Raw genomic sequence first — 22,726 nt, 5'->3', positions numbered from 1 at the left:
AAAGCTTAGAACCTCTAACCAATGAGAGTACAGCGCGGGCTCGACTTCCCAGCGTTCAGGCATTTAAAAATCGCCCGCGCTTTTCACTGATTGGTTGAATCGTACACTTTACATACCGACTTGGAGCGCTGACCAATGAAGAAGTAATATGAGTCACACGCTTTAACGGGCAAGCGAGCCCGCTCAAATCTGACCAATGAGAGCAGAGCGCCTGCCCTATAATACAGCGACCCGCAGCGCCTTTCTCCATTCGTTTTTTTTACAGCGTGTGAAAGCAGCAAGATACTCAGCAGCTCAAGATGTCTGGAAGAGGAAAGACCACCGCCGGCAAGATCAAGGCAAAGTCCAAGTCCCGCTCCTCCAGAGCCGGTCTCCAGTTCCCAGTCGGCAGAGTGCACAGGCTGCTCCGGAAGGGCAATTACTCGCACCGCATCGGTGCCGGAGCTCCGGTGTATCTGGCCGCCGTGCTGGAGTACCTGACCGCCGAAATCCTGGAGTTGGCCGGCAATGCCGCCCGAGATAATAAGAAGACCCGAATCATCCCCCGCCATCTGCAGCTGGCCATCCGCAACGATGAGGAGCTCAACAGACTGCTGGGCGGAGTGACCATCGCTCAGGGCGGAGTGTTACCCAACATCCAGGCCGTACTCCTACCGAAGAAGAGCGGGGCCGCCGCCGCAGCTCCTGCCGCCAAATCATCCACCGCTAAATCCGGCAAGTCTACCGCCAAATCCGCCGGGAAGAAGAGTTCTCAGCAGTCCCAGGAGTACTGAGAACGACGCCGACCTCCGCTATCCCCTCACCACCCCTCCTCAACACAAAGGCCCTTCTAAGGGCCACCACCTCCTCAACGGAGAGCGCTGTACACCCCTCTTGCTGCATCTGTGTAATATTACTGCCATACAGTACACACCACTACTAATACACTGCTGTATACTACTACTACCCCCACCATGAGCATCATATACAATCCACACCGCTACTAATACACTGCTGTATAATACTACTATCCCCACCATGTGCATCATATACAATCCACACCACTACTACTCCCACCATGTGCATCACACGCAATCCACACCACTACTACTCCCACCATGTGCATCACATGCAATCTACACCGCTACTACTCCCACCATGTGCATCATATACAATCCACACCACTACTACCACCATGTGCATCACACGCAATCCACACCACTACTAATACACTGCTGTATAATACTACTATCCCCACCATGTGCATCACCTACAATCCACCACTGCTGTATAATACTACTATCCCCACCATGTGCATCATACAATACACACCACTACTACTCCCACCATGTGCATCACACGCAATCCACACCACTACTACTCCCACCATGTGCATCACATGCAATCTACACCGCTACTACTCCCACCATGTGCATCACATGCAATCCACACCACTACTACTCCCACCATGTAAATCACACGCAATCCACACCACTACTACCCCCACTGTGTGCAACTCATACAATCCACAGCACTATTACACCCCACCACTATAATGCTACCTCCACCATGTGCAGTGGAGAGCTCCATAAAACACAGCTGTATAATACCAATATTCCTACCCCCGCCATCTACACCTCACCACTACTACCCCCAGCATGTGCACCACACTGGAGGGCTCTGTTCACACCACTATCCCCCCTGTGCCTTATTGCATGCAACCCACTACCCCATCCCCATGTGCACCACACTTGGAGGATAGCTGTGGTCGCACCACATTCTGTATGATCACAACTATCCACATACAAATTCAGTGTTTGTATCAAATCCTTGCTGTGTACTGGAGGCATAAATCTGTCTGAATCCTTCACATCTTTATTCCCCCCACAGATCACTGCACACATACACCGCAATCAGATGGGGGTTCTGATCTGATTGTGGGTGGAGAACATGAGGGGGTCAGAATACACAAAGGATGAGAAAAGGGAGGAAGTTAAAGCAATCTAAGGGATGGGTGGGGGGAAATCTAAAAATAAACAATGGTGTAGTAATCAATGAAAGTCAGGCAGAGGGGGGATGGTGAGAGATCAGAAGTAGCCAGGTACTGTGGGAGGGAGTAGTGAAGATAGAACAGATGGGGGCAATGAGTAGGGGAAACCAGTGAATGGATGAGGGGGTAAATCTGAGAATGGAGGGAAGGAGTTGTAGGGGGAATAGATGATAGGAGGGAGTAGTGGAGGTCAGGAAATAGATAGGGGGGTGAGGAAGTCAGGAAATAGATAGGGGGGTGAGGAAGTCAGAGAGAGGAGGGAGTAGGAAAAGTTGGGAAAATAGATGAGGGGAGGGAGTAGGGGAAGTCAGGGATTGGTTGAGGGGAGTGAGTAGTGTAAATCGGATTGGTTGAGGGGAATCGGCGTGTATGAGGGGAGTAGTGTAAATCGGGGAATGGATAAGAGGGTATAGTGGTAATGGAGAGAGGGAGTAGGCAAAGTCAGGGATTGGATGAGGAGAGGGAGTAGTGGAAATCGGGGAGTGGATGAGTACTGGAGGTCAGGGAATGGATGGGGGGGGGGGGGGGGGGTGAGGAAGTAGAGGATGTTGGAATGGATGAGGGGAGGGAGTGGTGTAAATCAGGGATTGGATGAGGGGAGTAGTGGGAGAAGGGGGGGGGGGTGAGAGAAGGTAGAGGATGTTGGAATGGATGATGGGAGGGAGTAGTCGTGAAAATGAGGGGAAGGAGTAGTGGAGCTCAGAGAATGGATGAGGGGAGGAAGTAATAGGGAATTCAGGGAATGGATGAGGGGAGGGAGTAGTAGGGGAATGCATGAGGGGAGGGAGTAGTAGAGGAATGAGGGGAGGGAGTAGGAGAGGAAGTCAGGGAATGGATGAGGGGAGGGAGTAGTAGGGGAATGCATGAGGGGAGTGGTAGGGGAATTTCAAGGAATGGATAAGGGGAGGGAGTAGTAGTGGAGCTCAGAGAATGGATGAGGGGAGGAAGTAATAGGGGAATTAAGGGAATGCATGAGGGGAGGGAGTAGTAGAGGAATTCAGGGAATGGATGAGGGGAGGGAGTAGTAAGGGAATTCAGGGATTGGATGAGGGGAGAGAGTAGTGGGAGAAGACGGGGGGGGGTTAGAGAAGGTAGAGGACGTTGGATTGGATGAGGGGAGAGTAGTGGGAGAAGTTGGGGGGGGGGTGAGAAGGTAGAGGACGTTGGAATGGATGAGGGGAGGGAGTAGTGGAGCTCAGAGAATGGATGATGGGAGGGAGTAGTAGTGAAAATGAGGGGAGGGGGAGCTCAGAATGGATGAGGGGAGGAAGTAATAGGGGAATTCAGGGAATGGATGAGGGGAGGGAGTAGTAGGGGAATTCAGGGAATGGATGAGGGGAGGGAGTAGTAGGGGAATGCATGAGGGGAGGGAGTAGTAGGGGAATTTCAAGGAATGGATAAGGGGAGGGAGTAGTAGTGGAGCTCAGAGAATGGATGAGGGGAGGAAGTAATAGGGGAATTCAGGAAATGGATGAGGGGAGGGAGTAGTAGTGAAAATGAGGGGTGGGAGTAGTGAAGGTCAAAGAATGGATGAGGGGAGGAAGTAATAGGGGAATTTAGGAAATGGATGAGGGGAGGGAGTAGAAGAGGAAGTCAGGGAATGGATGAGGGGAGGGACTGGGAGTAGTAGGGGAATGCATGAGGGGAGGGAGTAGTAGGGGAATTCAGGAAATGGATGAGGGGAGGGAGTAGTAGGGGAATTCAGGGAATGGATGAGGGGAGGGAGTAGTAGAGGAATTGAGGGGAGGGAGTAGTAGGGCAATTCAGGGAATAGGGGAGGGGAGTTTCAAAGAATGGATAAGGGGAGGGAGTAGTGGAGGTTAGGGAATGGATGAGGGGAGGGAGTAGTGAAGGTCAGGGAATAGATGAGGGAGTAGTAGTGGAATATAGGGAATGGATGAGGGGAGGAAGTCGGGGATTGGATGAGGGGAGGGAGTAGGGGAAGGAGTAGGGGAAGTCAGGGAATGGATGAGGGGAGAGAGTAGTGTAAATCAGGGATTAGATGAGGGGAGTAGTGGAGGTCAGGGAATGGATGATGGGAGGGAGTAGTAGGGGAATTAAGGGATTGGATGAGGGGAGGGAATGGATAAGGGGAGAGAGGAGTGGGATGAGAAGGTACAGAACGTTGGAATGGATGAGGGGGGAGTAGTGGAGCTCAGAGAATGGATGAGGGGAGGGAGTAGTAGTGAAAATTAGGGAATGGATGAGGGGACAGAGTAGTAGTGGAAATTAGGGAATGGATGAGGGGAGGGAGTAGTAGTGGAGGTCAGAGAATGGATTAGGGGAGGAAGTAGAAGGGGAATTCAGGAAATGGATGAGGGGAGGGAGTAGTGGGGGAAGTCAGGGGATGGATGAGGTGGGGGAAGTCAGGGGATAGATGAGGTGGGGGAAGCCAGGGAATGGATGAGGGGAGGGAGTAGCAGGGGGAGGGAGTAGTGGGGGAAGTCAGGGAATGGATGAGGGGAGGGAGTAGTAGTGGAAATTAGGGAATGGATGAGGGGAGGGAGTAGTAGTGGAAATTAGGGAATGGATGAGGGGAGGGAGTAGGGAAAGCCGGGGATTGGATGAGGGGAGGGAGTAGGGGAAGCCAGGGAATGGATGGGGGGAGAGAGTAGTGAAAATCAGGGATTGGATGAGGGGAGGGTGGGGGAGTAGTGGAGGTCAGGGAATGGATGATGGGAGGGAGTAGAGGAAGTCAGGGAATGGATGAGGTGAGGGAGTAGTAGGGGAATTCGTCAGGGGATGGATAAGGGGAGAGAGTAGTGGGAGAAGTCGGGAGGGTGGATGAGAAGGTAGAGAACGTTGGAATGGATGAAGGGAGGGAGTAGTAGTGAAAATTAGGGAATGGATGAGGGGAGGGAGTAGTAGTGGAGGTCAGGGAATGGATGAGGGGAGGGTGTAGTAGGGAAATTCAGGGAATGGATGCGGGGAGAGAGCAGTAGGGGAATTCAGGGAATGGATGAGGGGGGGAGCAGTAGTGGAGGTCAGGGAATGGATGAGGGGAGAGAGAAGGTAGAGGACGTTGGAATGGATAAGGGGAGAGAGTTCTGGAGGTCAGGGAATAGATGAGGGGAGGGAATAGTAGTGGAAATTAGGGAATGGATGAGGGGAGGGAGTAGTAGGGGAATTCAGGGAATAGATGAGGGGAGGGAGAAGTAGTGGAAATTAGGGAATGGATGAGGGGAGGGAGTAGGGAAAGCCGGGGATTGGATGAGGGGAGGGAGTAGGGGAAGCCAGGGAATGGATGAGGGGAGAGAGTAGTGTAAATCAGGGATTGGATGAGGGGAGGGTGGGGGAGTGGTGGAGGTCAGGGAATGGATGAGGGGAGGGAGTAGAGGAAGTCAAGGAATGGATGAGGTGAGGGAGTAGTAGGGGAATTCGGGGATTGGATGAGGGGAGGGAGTAGTAGTGGAGGTCAGGGGAGAGAGTAGTGGCAGAAGTCGGGAGGGTGGATGAGAAGGTAGAGAACGTTGGAATGAATGAGGGGAGGGAGTAGTAGTGAAAATTAGGGAATGGATGAGGGGAGGGAGTAGTAGTGGAGGTCAGAGAATGGATGAGGGGAGGAAGTAGTAGGGAAATTCAGGTAATGGATGAGGGGAGGGAGCAGTAGGGGAATTCAGGGAATGGATGAGGGGAGGGAGTAGTAGTGGAGGTCAGGGAATGGATGAGGGGAGAGAGAAGTCGGGAGGGGGGATGAGAAGGTAGAGGACTTTGGAATGGATGAGGGGAGGGAGTAGTGGAGGTCAGGGAATAGATGAGGGGAGTAGTAGTGGAAATTAGGAAATGGATGAGGGAAGGGTGTAGTGGAAATCAGGGAATGGATGAGGTGAGGGAGTAGTGGGGGAAGTCAGGGAATGGATGAGGGGAGGAAATAGAAGGGGAAGTCAGGGAATGGATGAGGGGAGGGACTAGTGGGGGAAGTCAGGGAATGGATGAGGGGAGGGAGTAGAAGGGAAAGTCTGAGAATGGATGAGGGGGAGGAAGTAGTGGGGGAAGTCAGGGGATGGATGAGGGGAGGGAGTAGTGGGGGAAGTCAGGTAATGGATGAGGGGAGGAAATAGAAGGGGAAGTCAGGGAATGGATGAGGGGAGGGAGTAGAAGGGAAAGTCAGGGATTGGATGAGGGGAGGGAGTAGAAGGGGAAGTCAGGGAATGGATGCGGGAGGGAGTAGTGGGGGAAGTCAGGGAATGGATGAGGGGAGGGAGTAGTGGGGGAAGTCAGGGAATGGATGAGGGGAGGGAGAAGAAGGGAAAGTCAGGGAATGGATGAGGGGAGGGAGTAGAAGGGAAAGTCGGGGAATGGATGAGGGGAGGGAGTAGTGGGGGAAGTCAGGGAATGGATGAGGGGAGGGAGTAGTGGGGGAAGTCAGGGAATGGATGAGGGGAGGGAGAAGAAGGGGAAGTCAGGGAATGGATGAGGGGAGGGAGTAGAAGGGAAAGTCGGGGAATGGATGATTGGCAGAATTTACCAAACTGTTAGTTTGGCCACTCTTAATGTTGCTGCTATCTCTCTGATGGATTTGTTTCATTTTTGAAGCCTTACAATGGCCAGTTTCACTTGCATGGACAGCTCCTTTGAACGCATAATGTAGATTTACAGCAATAGATTCCAAATGCAAATACCACACTTAGACCCCTTTCACACTGGAGCGTATTGCAGGCTCTATAGCATTAAAAATAGCGCCTGAAATCCACCCTTAAACAGCTGTCATATTCACTCAAGGAGCGTTGCGGTAGCAGGACGGTAAAAAAAAGTCCTGCTAGCCGCATCTTTGGAGCGGTGTGTTTACCTCTGCTGCCCATTGAAATCAATGGGACATCACGGCTATACCACTGGCTATGTGCTGCTGCAGCGGTTTTAACCCTTTCTCGGCTGCTAGCGGTGGTAAAAATGCCCGCTAGCGGCCAAAATGCGCCACAAATCCGCTTATAGCGTCGGCGGTAAAATTAGCAGAGTTTTACTGCTGATGCTACGAGCGGCTCAGTGTGAAAGGGGACTGAGAATCAGCTCCAGACCTTTTACTTGCCTAATTGATGGAGAAATAACAAAGGAGTAGCCCACATCTGGCCTTAAAAACAGCTTTTGATTCAATTGTCCAATTACATTTGGTCCCTTAAAAAAGGGGGGGGGCTATGCGTAAGAGCTGTAATTCCTAAACCCTTTCTCAGATTTGAATTAACATACCCTCAAATTAGGTGGCACCGAAGGGCATTGATAGGTGACACTAGTGGGCACTGATAGCTGGCAGTGATGGACACTGATAGGTGGCAGTGATGGACACTGATAGGCAGCATTACTAGGTGGCATCATTGGCATCACGGGTGGGCATTGATAGGTGGCACTACCAGGCGGTATTTTTGGGCACAGTGGAGGGAGATGTGCCTCCTTCCTCTTTTCGGGACCGATGTCCCTTGTGAACAAGCCGGTGATCGTTTTTTTTTCTTCTCACGCTGACAGCGTGAGAAGAAAAAAAAAGCCGATTACCGATCCTTTGTTTACATCATGTGATCAGCTGTCATTGGCCGACAGCTGATCACATGTAAGGGGCCGGGACCGGCCCCTTACACAGATCTGTACACGGTCTCAGTGACTCTGTGATCACAGTGCGCGCCATGCAGGGGGCGTGCGTTGCACATGCAAAGGGGAGGACGTCTATTGGATTTTCAGGCCCGCCCTGTAGCCGTCATTCGACTATAGGGCGGGCATGTGATTCGCACCCGCACTGAGTTCAGCCATACGGTTGTATTTGTTTTCTTTTTTTAGACTTTTCCCTATATTTTAATTTTTTTGTTTATATAGCAAACAATTCAAAAACCCAGTGGTCATCAAATATCACCAAAATAAAGCTCCGCTTGCCTTTTCCTTTTGGGTACAGCGTTGCATGCGACTTACATCAGGGTCTCCAGAGCTATTCTCCCTTTCATCAGGGCCCCCAAACATTTTAGTTTTTGGTCGAGTAAAGAAATTCTATTTTATTTTCTCTGCTCCCAGCCTTTCCCTGTAAACTCTTCAAAACCTGATTCAATGTTTGGGGGGAGAGGGAGGAAGAGAGTCTGGGGACCCCTGATTTTAAGAGGGATGACTCTGGGGACCCTAATGTAAGAGAGTGGGAATCCTGATGAATGTGGGGGGGGGGGGGGTGGCTGATATAAGGAAGGGGTGGCTCCAGGGACCCTAATGCAAGAGGGGGCGACTCTGGAGATCCTGATGTAGGGTGGGGATGGTCTGGGACCCCCATATAATGAAGAGATGGCTTTGGGGGCCCTGATGAAAGGGAGAACAGCTCTGGAGACCCTGATGTAAGAGGGGTTGATGCTGGGTGAACCTGATGTAAGGAGGGAAGTCCCAGGAACCCTGATGTAGGGAGAGGGGGGGGGACTCCAGGCACCCCCTATGTTAGAGGAGGGACTTAAGGCACCCAGTGTTAGAGGAGGGACTCCAGGGACCCCCTCCATGTTAGAGGAAGGACCCCCCATGTTAGAGGAGGGACTCCAGGGACCCCCTCATGTTAGAGGAGGGACCCCGATGTAAGGTGGGGGGGCTCCGGGGACCCTGATATAAGGAAGGGGGGCCCTGAGGGCCCCGATGTAAGGTGGGGGAAACTCTGGGGACAATGTGGTCACTTTTTGTGTGCAGAAAAGCATATGTAATGGAAACATTTTTAAAAACAATCCTTTGTTCTGGGGTTTATGTGTATCTGTCAGACTTTTACATGTGACATAGTAAGTTGGGTACAAGGACTGTGCTATGTGTGTGCAGTGTACGCAAGCAGAGAAAATAATATTGAATTTCTTTACTCAACCAAAAAACTAAAATGTTTCGTCAAGATATCTATCCAAGGTTATCAAAGAGATTCTGTCAGAAATATAGAGAGATTGCCATTACTGACCTCAAATTGCTTGGATGACATGCTGAATCTCTAGCTGTAAAACCTTTAGTCAATGACCCATGCTTCTGACCTCGGAGATTTCTGATGTGCCCAATTGGTAAACTCAAAGAGTGAAGCCAGTTAGACAAGACCTGGCACATTTCACATTAGAGTCTGAGTCTTTTTGGAATGTCATTATTGGTTTATGAATTTACATTCCCATTGCTCTTTTTGTGATGGTTATGTTGTTATTGCTAAAACAAAATTCCTTTATCTGGGTAAGGTGGCTGCCATACTTGGTTATTCCCTTTTTAATTGAAGACCTGCGTAGATCCATTCTTGTAATCCAGCTATTCTTTTCTTTAGGTGTGATCTATGCCATACTGTTTATTCCCCTGACCCTATCAAAATGATGTACGTTCCCAAGCTATAATATTTCTTTAAAGAAGATGCAAGTATGGTGTAGATTCTGTTAAAAAAATTAAACAAAAGGACACCTCTCAAAGATGAGATACATACAAGGGTGGGCACACTTGAACCGCTTATGCCCCGGACCATTATGCAGGTAAAGGACCTGGCCCCTTTTTGCGATTCGGCACTGTGTCGCTTTAACAATTGCGCAGTCGTGCAACGTGGCTCCCAAACAAAATTGGCGTCCTTTTTTCCCCACAAATAGAGCTTTCTTTTGGTGGTATTTGATCACCTCTGCCGTTTTTATTTTTTGTGCTATAAACAAAAATAGAGCGACAATATTAAAAAAAAAAAAAAAAAGTAATATTTTTTACTTTTTGCCATGATAAATATCCCCAAACAATAAATAAAAAAATGTGTTTTCCTCAGTTTAGGCTGATACGTATTCTTCTACATATTTTTGGTTAAAAAAAAAAAAACGCAATAAGTGTTTATATTTTTTTTGCGCAAAAGTAATAGCGTTTACAAAATAGGGGATAGTTTTATGGCATTTTTATTAATATTTTTTTTTACTAGTAATGGCGGCGATCAGCGATTTTTTTCGTGACTACGACATAATGGCGGTCACATCGGACACTTGACAAATTTTTGGGACCATTGTCATTTTCACAGCGAAAAGTGCTATAAAAATGCACCGATTACTGTGAAAATGACAATGGCAGTGAAGGGGTTAACCAGTAGGGGGCGCTAAAGGGGTTAAGTGTGTCCTATAGTGCGTTTCTTACTGTAGGGGGGTGTGGCTGGACGTGCGACATCACAGATCGTCGTTCCCTATGACAGGGAACCGACGATCAGTGACAAGCCACAGAGAAGAACAGGGAAGGTTTGTTTACACTCACCTCTCCCTGTTCTTCAGCTCCTGTGACACGTTTACGGGACAACGGCGGTGATCGGGTCCCATGGTCACGGAGCTTCGGACCAGGTCGCGAGAGCGCCGCCGGCATCGCGCTCGCGGACCATGGCTGGGTTCTTAAAGGGGACGTACATGTACGCCCTTGTGCCCAGCCGTGCCCTTCTGTCGACGTATATCGTCATGCAGCAGTCCTTAAGTGGTTAAAGAGGTTTTTTGGACATTCAAGGAGTTAAAGGTGGACAACTAGATTGATAAAGGGCATGGGGAGGGTCTCGATGACAATGAATGGCTAGCTTCTCTTAGAATAAATAACATAATGTAAAATAATGCATAGTCTGGGGAATTCTGATTTATTTATTAGAAATGTACTACAAAGCCACATAGTTTGCTTTTCTCTGTCAATTAAAATTATAGAAATTTGCAAATATTTAATACATCAAGGCACCATAATCATAGTTCATTTAACATACTTCATATAGCTTAGAAAACTGTAAAAAAAAAAAAAAAAATGGAATGTGTAGATAAATGTAACACAGGGCTCATACATATGGGACATCTGAATGCAGTGCATGTGAGCTGCATTTAAAGCTCACTGAAAAGAACATGGGATGTTTTTTTTACTTTGGACACAGTAAGGAAGAAATAAAACCTCTGTCAGGTTTTATCTGTAGTCTCCGTCTCCATTGGGGGGGGGGGTTCCCCTGACTTTTGTTAGGGCAGGAATTCCCTCCAGTGGGGATGTGGGGATGTAGTCTGCATCAAAGCACTTTGTCAGTAAATAAAAAAAAAAAAATTGTGAATCAGTACTGCTTGGACCTTGAAGGAGGGGTAACACCCCGAAAGCTTTTCCTGAAAAATTGTATGTTAGTGCAAATAAAAAAAGTATCACGGACAGTACTCAATTTTCTCTATCAGGTTGGTATTACAGGTGGGTGTATTATTTCCAAGTCTATTCAACCCCCCCCCCCAAAAAAAAGAAAAAGCTAAAGCTGGACTTTACCTGAACCCATGGAGAAAGCAAACTACAGGAAAAGCACTCAGAGTGCTTATCTACATTGTCGGCACTTCCTTTATAGGGGTCCAGTGAACAGTAGGGATACTACCACATGTATGAACCCAATATTAGAATATACATTCTCTGTGTGGTTGGTGGTTTTGAGTTTGTAAACTAAAAACCTACATGAAATAGCTAATATAAAAAGTCAGCAGCTTCTGTAATTCAAGTGGTCTTATACATCTGAGATACAGTTTAAAGCAGAATTCCAAGTATGGCACTTTTTACATAGTTACATTGGTCCAGCATGTACCATACCTAGCTGATCCACCTGGAAGCTGAAAATCATTGTAGTCAGCAATGCTACCTTCCTGTGCCGAACTTCTGCCCTACCGCTTAGTGACACAGTAGGTTGCTCACTAAGCACCAGCACTATTGCCTCAATGAGTGTAAAGCATTCTCCGATTGGACAAGTTTAGGAGGGGGAGCGATGGCGCCACCATCTCCACCTCACCCAACACAGAATGCTTTGCATTCATTGAGAAATGCTGGGCAGATAGCCTATGCTCAAGTAGCAGGGCAGCTACTCAGCACAGGAACAGAAGCTAGTGGAGGTCACTGTAGTAGTGGTGCCTAGTACATTGATCAGTCAGGTATGAAATATGCATAGTGAGATTGGTCCAAGTTTACATATAACTATATGAAAATATCTATACTGGGAATTCATCTTTAATAACTGATCAAAATAAAAATCTGCATTACTAATGCAAAGAAATGTCTGTAAAGTGAACTTGTCCTGAGGAAAGATGACAAAAACTAGTATTAGCATGGAACAGCAAGTACCATATGGTGCCTTTGCATATCTTTCTGGTCTGTGTAAATCAGGGGTACCCAACTTTTTGAAGGTCGAGGGCCACTTAAGCGACGTAGTAACCAGTCTCGGGGCCACAATGAACAGAGTGGGCAGATGACAGGTCTGTGTCTAGTCTGCATATGGAAAGCAGACACAAACACAGCCCAATCCAATCTACTCTATGGGCCCTCTGATCCAATCAGATGGAAGGGGACAAATCCACTTTTGTTTTTTTTAGCAGATCGGATTGGAGGTAGGCAGGTGTAAACGGACAAGTCTGTTTACATCTGCTGCTCCATAAAGGTGAACGGAGGGTCAGACCAATTGTGTAAAAGGAGCCTAATGTCGCGTACACACGGTCGGAATTTCCAATGGAAAAAATCAGATGGGAGCTTTTCATCGGATATTCCGACCATGTGTATGCCCCATCAGACTTTTTCCGTCGGAAATTCCGACGGACTTAGAGAACATGTTCTCTATTTTTCTGTATGGAATTACGACAGGGGAAAAAAAAAACATGCATGCTCGGGATCAAGTCGAGGCATGCTCGGAAGCATTGAACTTAATTTTTCTCGGCTCGGCGTAGTGTTGTACTTCACCGCGTTCTTGACAGTCGGAATGTGGTGTGACCGTGTGTATGCAAAGACAGCTTAAGCGGAATTCCGTCGGAAAAATCATCCGAGTTTATTCCGATGGAAAAAACAGTTGTGTGTACCGGGCATAAGGCTACTTTTACACTGATGGTCTGCGGTCTACCCACACCGTGAATGTGGCGCAGTGTACCTGTGGTTTTCCCACCGGTTAGCTGCACTTTGCCATAGACTTCTATTATATCCTGCAAGTGTGGTGTACTTGCTTCCTCTACCGCCGGCTTTATTCACAACACTGATGCTCTGGGATGGTAGGTCGGCATTCTGTAATCTGGGCTTGCCAACCAGCCATTCCAGAGCAGGAGGTCACGGGCCACATGAGAGGGCTCCGCGGGCCACTGGTTGGGCACCCCTGGTGTAAATGGTGCTCCAGAGTACTCTAGGATGTGGGCTGTAAAGAACTACAAACCTTTCTTCAATGCAGTGCTTTAGAAGACCCTCCACATCCCAGGGTGCAATGCAATTCTTCTGTAATGTCCACCAAGAGCACCCACAATACAGGGGTGGAGGAGAGGCCAGGGAACATGTGGCGATTGCTGTTCTCTGCATCCCTGTTCATTTAATCTTTCCTGAGGACAATTTCATATTAACAGCACTCAGTAGCAGCACACTTTAAAAAGAATACCACTGCTCGACCAAAACATTCTTCTTTATCAAAATAATTAAATTAGATATTTCTACAGTGAACAAAAATATTTTTTGCCTTGAGACAATCTTGACACCTCAAAAACCTCAGCTACTGCTCTGGTATCGCTGTCTGGAGAATTCCAAAGGGGCCTAATAGTAATCCAGTTCTAGATGAAGTCTACGGATACCAGCCCAAAGCCTTATCATTCTCAAAGCAGTGTTGCATGCCAAAAAATTAGGATGGAGAAGAACAGAGCAGACAATGTCTTTTAAGGATGTCCATGTCCCAAAATTGAAGAGGCATATATTCTTGAACTGTAGTGATATGCTATTATCTGGCATCATTTAGCTGCCTGGCCACAGTTAGGATCTCTTTGGCCCCTTTGCTTAGTAACAGGTTCGCTAGATCTGCTCCTAAATTTTCAGCAGCTTTCAGAGCTTTATGAGATACTCCAAGTGCTGTGATACCCACATGTTGGACATCATCATCTGGACATTCGCCTTCCTGTAAGTGAAACATACATGCGTGGTTTAGTCAGTAGTCACTACGGCACATAATAATAATTGGTAGTATAAGCTTACTTTCATCACTGAGCTTTGTAAGCATTTTATATTAAAAGCAAAATAAGTCAACGTGTATTAAACATTTAGCCCTGGTTCACACCAGAGCAATTTGTCATGCGATTTGAGTTAAAAAAAAAAAAAAAAAAATCGCATGACAAGTCGCATCCCATTGCCAACAATGGAACCTTTAAAATCGTTGTGACACAAGTTGCAGCGACTTTGAAAAAAGGTTCCTGCACTACATTTTGCATTCTGTTGAAATGAAGTCTCAGTGAAATCGGAGGTCCAAATCGCACTGATGGAGGCTCTGAATTCATGCTGAAGTAGCACCATTTCAAAGCCTCGCTGGTGTGAACCAGGGCTTAAGGTGAACTCTCAAATATTTTGTCTTCACCTTTGAAAATAAACACTTCTTCCTCACCAGCTCAGAGAACCCCCTTATGCCGAATTAGAATTACTTAGAAGACTAATTTTCAAATATAAAATATCTGCGACTTCCTTGACTAAAAACAAGAACGTGAAAGCAGCGTTTTCCAATAGAAAAAAATAAAAACAGGGCCAGATCCACAAAAACCCGGCACAACGTATTTTTTTCCATTTAAGTTACACCGCCGCAAAATCTCTACCTAAGTGCCCGATCCACAAAGCACTTACCTAGAAATTTTGAGCGGTGTAACTTAAAATCGTCCGGCGCAAGGCGTTCCTAATTTCATGGGGCGAGTCCCATTTAAATTAGGCGCGCTCCCGCGCCGGACGTACTGCGCATGCTCCCGACGTAATTTTCCCGACGTGCTGTGCGCGGTTTTACGTTACGCCGAGTTTTGTGAATCGCGCCAGGTAAAAAAAGTTGCGTCGGGGAAAAAAAAAAAAAAAGATACGGCAGGAAAAAAAAAAAAGTTTAAAAAAAAAAAAAAAAACAGTGTCGCGGGAAAGAAGGGTCTACTTTTTTTTTTTAACAGTAAAAAAGGGGGTCTACTTTTACATGGTGTACTAACTTTACACCTTGTAAAAGCAGCCCTAATTTTGCGTTTGCAAACTAAAACTTACGGAGAAAAAACAAAGCTGAAAAGCTTTGTGGATCTCCGTAAGTGCCAATTTGCATACCCGACGCGGCATTTCGACTCGAAATGCCCCCAGCGGCGGATGCGGTACTGCATCCTAAGATCCGGCAGTGTAAGTCCCTTACACATGTCGGATCTTCTGTCTATCTATGTGAAACTGATTCTGTGGATCAGTTCCATAGTTAGGAACAGGGATTCGATATCAGTAGATATGCCGGCGTATCCCTTTTGTGGATCTGGCCCAGGGTTTTTATTGGGATAACAGAACATCCAATGACAATTTAAACAATGGCTTAGTTGTTTACAGTGAATAAGAAATCCCTTCATCAGAAAATTATAGTGGTGGTACAAATTTTATTTATATATATTATAAATCAGGAGAAAAATCTTAAAACAGCAATTTGTTTAATCCTACACAGAATATTCGGGTAAAAAATATTGTAATATTATGTTTTCTGTTCAGCAAGAAGGTGGAGCTCTATCTTCCTTTTCTCTTTGTATCCCATTCTCAGCTTTAAGGTAAAAAAAAAGTCCAATGCCGGTAAAAGTGAATGGGTTTAATTTCTGAAACACCAACCAGCCTTTCTCCACCTTTTTATCCCAGAGAAACCCTTCAATTATCAGGTCTCAGGGAACCCCTACTAGAAGCAATTCATTGGGTGTCAGTGGGACAAATGCCCCTTACAATCATGGCCATTGGTGTCCGGCAGCCGACAAGCAGGAGGTAAATCATCCAGTGCAAGGAACCTCTAGCAGCCTCTGGAGGAACCCTGGTTGAGAATGACCGATATAAACTGTTCACTTAGCAAAGTAAATATTGTCTAAAGCCTCGTACACACGATCGGATTTTCTGCAAAGCGCCATACTTTTGTCCGAGGGGCTTGTGCCTGGATTTTGTTGCATACAAAACGGCACACAATTGTCGGCCAACAAACACGAACATAGTGACGTACTAGACATACTACGTGGTTTTTCAGTTCTCGAGCGCCACCCTTTAGGCACCTTCTGTGGATTCCCGAGCAAACGTGTTTGTACTTTGGAATGACGGACTTGTGTACACACAATCGGAAAACCCGACAACAGACCGCTGTCCGCAGAAAATTTTAAAGCCTGCCATCCAACATTTTTCCGTGGAAAACATTTGTCCGATGGAGCGTACAAACGGTCGGATTTTCGGCCAACAGTCTGTTATCACACAATTCTGGATGGAAAATCCGATTGTGTGTACGAGGCTTAAAGGGGTTGTAGTAAAGGTAAAAAAAAAAAAAAAATTCCCTGAATAGCCTCCTTTACCTTAGTGCAGTCCTCCTTCACTTACCTCATCCTTCCATTTTGCTTTTAAATGTCCTTATTTCTCCTGAGAAATCTTTACTTCCTGTTCTTTTGTCTGTAACTCCACACAGTAATGCAAGGCTTTCTCCCTGGTGTGGAGAAAGCCTCTTGAGGGGGCGAGCAGGAGTGTCAGGACGCCCACTAACACACAGCTCCTTTCTCTTTCTGGAAAGTAGAGAGTGTCCTGACTTGCCTGCTCGCCCCCTCAAGAGGCTTTCTCCACACCAGGGTGAAAGCCTTGCATTACGGTGTGTAGTTACAGACAGAACAGGAAGTGAGGATTTCTCAGAAAAAATAAAGACATTTAAAAGCAAAATCAAAGAATGAGGTAAGTGAAAGAGGACTGCACTAAGGTAAAGGAAGCTATTACAAATTGTACCATTACAACCCCTTTAAGTCTAGGAAATAAGAGGAAGCTGTGTTTATTTCAATGCTCCAATCATGTGCTAGCAAAAATCTCCTTTTTATTTACATTTTTTTTAGAATTTACACATTCCAAATAATCCTTTTTATCATAAATGTGGCGATTTTTTGCATTGACTGAAATGTTCTTATGTGTAGTCTTTGTTTATGTATATTTATACATTTCAGGGTACCAGTAACCTGTTTATTCATGCCCTCACCTCATTTGGGAAAACAACACATGTCTGCATCGTCTCTTTAAGGCATTCTGAACCATCAAGGCTGTAGACCGCTCCAGTTAAATACAGCTGTGGAACAGAAATGTTTTTTTTACATACAAAAATGTTTACAAAGTATTTGATCAAACACAAAAAATATAAAACCATAAATCTAAAAACAAAAAAACAAGGGAGAGTAAAGATTCCGATTCCCCACTCATGAATACAGATCATTACCTGGGAGTCTTGTAGAACTGTACATACAGCTACAGGCACACTGCAACCGCCCTCCTAGAAGAAAATAATGTATCTCGAGTTAAATACTATTCATATTTCTTTGATATTTTGCATGCCAAGAAGTCAGCTTTCTGCATTTTTTTTACTTTTTTCAGTTTCCTATGTTGTCAACCAAAAAAAACTTTATTTCTAGTTTTTGTTTGTGTAATCAGGAAGGGTTAGAACCTCTGTGTTCCCATCGGGGAAATTTACTCTCCCAATCTGTCCTGGTGACCAGCATCAGTGTCCTCAGAACTGGAGTATAGGAGAGATCTTGTAATGGAGACAAGGTGGGATTTCTATCAAAGGTGCCTTTAACCCCTTCCATACAAGGCATGTTCACCCCCTTCCTGCCCAGACCAATTTTTAGTTTTCAGCGCTGTTGCACTTTGAATGACAATTGCGTGGTCATTCAACACTGTACACAAACTAAATCTTTTTTTATTTAATAAATATCACAATTTAACCACTTAAGGACCGGACCAATATGCTGCTAAATGACCCAAGGGGTTTTTACAATTCGGCACTGCGTCGCTTTAACAGACAATTGCGCGGTCGTGCAACGTGGCTCCCAAACAAAATTTTCGTCCTTTTCTTCCCACAAATAGAGCTTTCTTTTGGTGGTATTTGATCGCCTCTGCGATTTCAATTTTTTGCGCTATATAAAAAAATAGAGCGACATTTTTGAAAAGAAAATCAATATTTTTTACTTTTTGTTATAAGAAAAATCAAATAAACTAAATTTTAGTCAAACATTTAGGCCAAAATTTATTCAGCCACATGTCTTTAGTAAAAAAAAAAAAAATCGCAAAAAAAAAAAAAAAAAAATAGCTACCTAGCGGGAACAGCGACACTAATACAGCGATCAGAAAAATGATCGCTTAGTGACACTGGCAATAGGGAGTGAAAGGGTTAACTAGGGCGGTGATCAAGGGGTTAAAACTTTATTAGGGGGGGGTACGGGGGCTACCCTGGACCTGACACTAAATGCAGTGATCAGTACATATATGATCACTGCATTCAGTGACACTGTGACAGGGGGGTGGGGGGGGGGTGATCACAAGGGGTTAATGTGCCAGTACATGTGTGTACTGGTGTCAGTGTAGTGTTGTGCAGACTCACTGTGTGATGTATTCTCTCCTCAGCGGCGGTTAAAAAATACCGCCGAGAGGAGAGATCACATCACTTCCCTCTTCCTGTGTTTACACAGGCAGAGGAAGTGACACACGGGGGAGCGCGCGGATTGGCTGAGAGCGATCCGGAGGGGGCGGACAAAAACGAACAGCCACCTCTGCTGTTTTTATTTTTTGCTAAGCAAATAAAAAAAAGACCAAAAAAAAAAAAAAGACCAAAAAAAAAAAAAGTTGTTTGTTTCGGTTATAAAATGTTGTAAATAAGTATGTTTTCTCCTTCACCGATGGGCACTGATAAGGCGGCACTGACAAGGCGACACCGAAGAGGCGGCACTGACGATGGGCACTGATAGGCGGCACTGATGGGGAGCAATGATGGGCATTGATAGGTGGCACTGATAGGCGACACTGATGGGCACTGAAAGGCTGCACTGATGGGTACTTATGGGTGGCACTGATAGATGGTACCGATGGGCATCCCTGGTGGCACTGGCAGGCATTGTGGGTGGGCACAGATTGGCATTTCCTGGTGGTCTGGGGGGGGGCATACCTGGTGGTCCAGTGGGGTGGCCATCCTGGTGGTCCTGGGCAGGATCCGAGGGGGGGGGGCTGCCCTGATAAACTATCAGCACAGACCCCCCCCCTGTCAGGAGAGCAGCCAATCGGCTCTCCTCTACCAGTGTCTGTCAGACGAGAGTGAGGAAAAGCCGATCAACGGCTCTTCCTGGTTACATCGTGATCAACCGTGATTGGACACGGCTGATCACGTGGCAAAGAGTCTCCGTCTGAGACTCTTTACCTAGATCGAAGTTGCGGTGTCAGACTGACACACCACAACACAGACTGGCACGATGCGCACCCCCGGGGGCGCGCAGCGGCTTGTTATCCTGCGGGCGTTATATGAAGTCAGGTCAGGATATCACAACCACTTTGTCGCCGTCATTTTGCTATATGGCGGGCGGCAAGTGGTTAAAGCATATCTAAACCCCAACACACAAAAGTAAATTACAGTTGAACCTTGGATTACGAGCATAATCCGTTCCAGGAGAATGCTTGTAATCCAAAGCACTCTCATATCAAAGCGAGTTTCCCCATAGAAGTCAATGGAAACAAAGATAATTTATTCCGCATCGAGTTCTATTGCATGCAATACTGCATGTGGGCAAAGGTGGGGGGGGCGCCGGAGAGACCCGTAAATATTCGGAGTTCAGATGCAGTCGGAAACCCTTGGAAAGGATCAGAAACACTCTGGAACTGAGTATTTCCGAGTATTTTCCAAATGGCTCCGAGTGTCACCGGCGCCCCACACCTCAGGCCAAATGCGGTACTTGTTTTGCGAATCAGGATTTTAAGAAAAAAATGCAACTTCACAACCCCACAAAGCTTGAGACTGTGCCTGCAGTGAGTCTGAGAACTCTAGTTGCAGGCCATAAAAACACCCTAGTGGGCCGGCTGTGGTCAGTGGACTGAACTTTGGAGACACCTGCCTTGGATAAAGCAGCTGCATTTGTTTTTTTCCCTCTTTTTTTACCTGGTAATCCTGTGAATAACACACTCCCTGGGTGTCTATGCTCACTTACTCCACTATATCTATTGAGGGATTCATGGTTGTCGCCCATGCTGGACTTTAAACTTACCTGCCCTTTGTTATCTCCATTACATGGAGGTGGGGAGATTGTGTAAACTACTAAAGATAATGATTTTGCGGTCCTTTCGTCTTTGGGAAGTGACAAGGACACTGCATTTCTGCCATAATTAACCTCCTTAGCGGTAATCCCGAGTCTGGCTTGGAGGGGGTTTATACCAAAAGCGCTATCCCCGAGCCAGACTCAGGATTGCATTGCAGGATACAGGGGGAAGTTACTTACCTTATCCCTGGATCCTGCGATGTGTCCCCGCTGTGTGCGCGGGCTCCTCCGCTGTGTCTCCTCGCTTGATTCACAGTGCCGCCGAGCTCCGTTCCCTGCGACGTTACGACGCACTGGGATGGAGTTCGGCACCAAAATTCAAAAAGTGAAAAACACAATACACATACAGTATACTGTAATCTTATAGATTACAGTACTGTATGAAATACACACCCCCCTTTGTCCCTAGTGGTCTGCCCAGTGCCCTACATGCACCTTTATATAATAAATACTGTTCTTTCTGCCTGGAAACTGTAGATTGTCCATAGCAACCAAAAAGTGTCCCTTTATGTCAAAAGTGCTTTTAGAGCAGCTAGAAAACAGCTATAATAAATTATAATCACTTGCAGAATTGAGCGATAGTGATTTGTGGGGAAATTCATCATCAAAAAATAAAAGTAATGACAGCGACAATTCTGCAACTGAGCAAATTTCAGTGATTTTGATTTGATTACATTATTGAATAATTTTTTATTATAATTATATTAATATTTGTTATAATTGTTTATAGTTATTTATTATATTATAATTTATAATTTTGTGTTTCAAACTTTATCATACCCGAGATGTCTACTAGATTCTTGTTTGGTCAGATTTAAGTGAGTTATTCCTAAGAATTGCAGGCCTACAATGTAAAACGCCAAATTTCCATGCAAAATAATTGTACCGCTTTTGGTACAAAATTCCAGACCTAATCATACCGCCAGGGAGGGTAACCAGTGATTTCTGTACTTACTGAAAATGATCTTAGCCTTTAAAAAAAATAATAATAATAATGCAGCCACCACATCTAAGTGCTGGAAAGCTGCAATACATGACTTTTTGTTTTTCAGTTTAGTTATCCTTTATTGTGCGCCACTTACCAGTCGTCTCATGAAAGATCTTTCAGCTATACAGCGTAAAACAGTCTGAGGATCCTGAAGGGCAGACACCATGTTCAAGATATTCTGGTCTTTGGCTCTAACCTCCACAGCCAAAGCTCCCTACAGAGAAATGTACAGGATTACTACACCTTATATACCTACATGACAAAATAAACAGATTTCTATTTAAAAAGGCCAAAAAGTAAAAGAGACTGTCTGCATAAGCTTACCTGACCCACTGCATAGAGGCACTCTTCAGGGGAAAGGATCTAAGAGAAGAGAGAAGACATTTGAACAGGCTGAGCAGCTGTCAAGTACTGTGTATCCCCATTGGGCTTAAAGTGTATCTATGGGCAAAAACAAAACATATCTTACAGAACATGCACACACAATGGGCTGTGCACTTTCCCTGTGCGACTTCAAACTAAACAAACCATACCCGGCAATTCTGCCAAAAACATACATCTCCTCTCCCCTAGATTAGCTGGGATCTCCCCCCTCTGTACTTGTGGTACTGAAGAAGGAGAGCGGTCAGTCATTCCTTCCCCATAAATGCTTTCATTGCTCAGCTGGAATAAAGGGAAGGAATGTATGTCCATGTTCAGTACACTCTGCTATCTATTGCCTGTGCTGCAGATACAACCATAACAGGTCCTGATAGAGCAGCAACTGGTTTGAATACAAGATGAGGTCTTACTGCCTACTGTTCTTAGCCAGATGTCTGCCCGACTATGCCCATTCTCATAGGCTAGGTTAATGTTTCTCAACTCCAATCCTCAAGGCGCCCCAACAGGTCACGTTTTCAGGATTTCCCTCAGATGAAACGGCTGTGGTAATTACTAAGGCAGTGAAACTGATCAAATTACCTGTGCAAAATAATGGAAAGCCTAAAAACATGACCTGTTGGGGCACCTTGAGGACTGGAGTCGAGAAACACTGGGCTAGGATTAGACCTGTGCCTAAACTGCCGCTCCTTTAAAAAAAAAGATCTGGGTTTGGATCACTTTTTAGAGGCAATTTACAGCCAGGGAGGAGGCAATGTGATGCCTCCTCACTATCTGTTTTAATCCCATAATTTCTGCACTAACGCACTGCAACCATGTGTTGCCAGGCTTTTCTATTCACCTGAATAGGATGCGTTTGGCGGCCTTGTTGCCTGCTGAGCGCATGACAGATCATTTTTGCATCGCGGTCATGGTATGTAAACATCCCCATTTGCTGCCTTTGCACCTTTGAGGGTTGGGGGCACTAAAAACTTGCTCAATCATGCGTTTTTATGACCACCAACCCCAAATTCTAAAACAAGCCCATAATGGCTATATAAAACTCCAGAAAAACGACCAATATTGTCACTTTATGTGCCATTTATAGTAATCAGGCCATATAGTTGAATGGTACTGAACATTTCAAATGTTGATGGCAAGTTTTATTTTTTTGCACAAAAATAAAAAATGTCAACATTCTCTTGGGGGTATTCATGTCACTAGCAAATACAGTGAGGCAACTGCTTTAACCACTTGCTTACTGGGCACATATACCCCCTTCCTGCCCAGGCGAAATTTCAGCTTTCAGCACTGCAACGCTTTAAATTAAAATTGCGCGGTCGTGCGACGTGCCTCCCAAAC

General features: G+C 45.9%; 2 protein-coding genes across 3 annotated transcripts in view; one reads left to right on the top strand and one right to left on the bottom strand.

Annotated features, from left to right (window-relative positions):
- Positions 1-231: 231 nt before the first annotated feature.
- Positions 232-842, top strand: LOC120915196 (late histone H2A.2.2). The gene has a single exon (XM_040325499.1). It carries the CDS (start codon positions 300-302, stop codon positions 771-773), a length of 474 nt encoding a protein of 157 aa, XP_040181433.1. The 5' UTR covers positions 232-299; the 3' UTR covers positions 774-842.
- Positions 843-13,349: 12,507 nt separating this feature from the next.
- The window catches only part of HMBS (hydroxymethylbilane synthase), a 34,789-nt gene continuing 25,412 nt past the window's right edge, over positions 13,350-22,726 (bottom strand). For both annotated transcript variants that reach the window (XM_040325498.1, XM_040325497.1), the window contains exons 10-14: positions 21,332-21,370; positions 21,102-21,221; positions 17,160-17,213; positions 16,926-17,012; positions 13,350-13,850 (exon numbers count right to left, since the gene is read on the bottom strand). In XM_040325498.1, the coding sequence (XP_040181432.1) occupies positions 13,677-13,850; positions 16,926-17,012; positions 17,160-17,213; positions 21,102-21,221; positions 21,332-21,370 (474 nt within the window). In that variant the 3' untranslated portion in view covers positions 13,350-13,676. The remainder of the gene's footprint in view (positions 13,851-16,925; positions 17,013-17,159; positions 17,214-21,101; positions 21,222-21,331; positions 21,371-22,726) is intronic.

Source organism: Rana temporaria, chromosome 10 (assembly GCF_905171775.1).
Source record: "Rana temporaria chromosome 10, aRanTem1.1, whole genome shotgun sequence".
In the NCBI taxonomy this organism is placed as follows: Eukaryota; Metazoa; Chordata; class Amphibia; order Anura; family Ranidae; genus Rana; species Rana temporaria.
The sequence above is the reverse complement of the archived record's forward strand: the minus strand, read 5'-3'. Positions and strand labels throughout refer to the sequence as shown.

What these genes read in the sequence shown, in the direction of transcription:
- LOC120915196 (XM_040325499.1), top strand. Translation starts at nt 300, where the DNA reads ATGTCTGGAAGAGGAAAGACCACCGCCGGCAAGATCAAGGCAAAGTCC.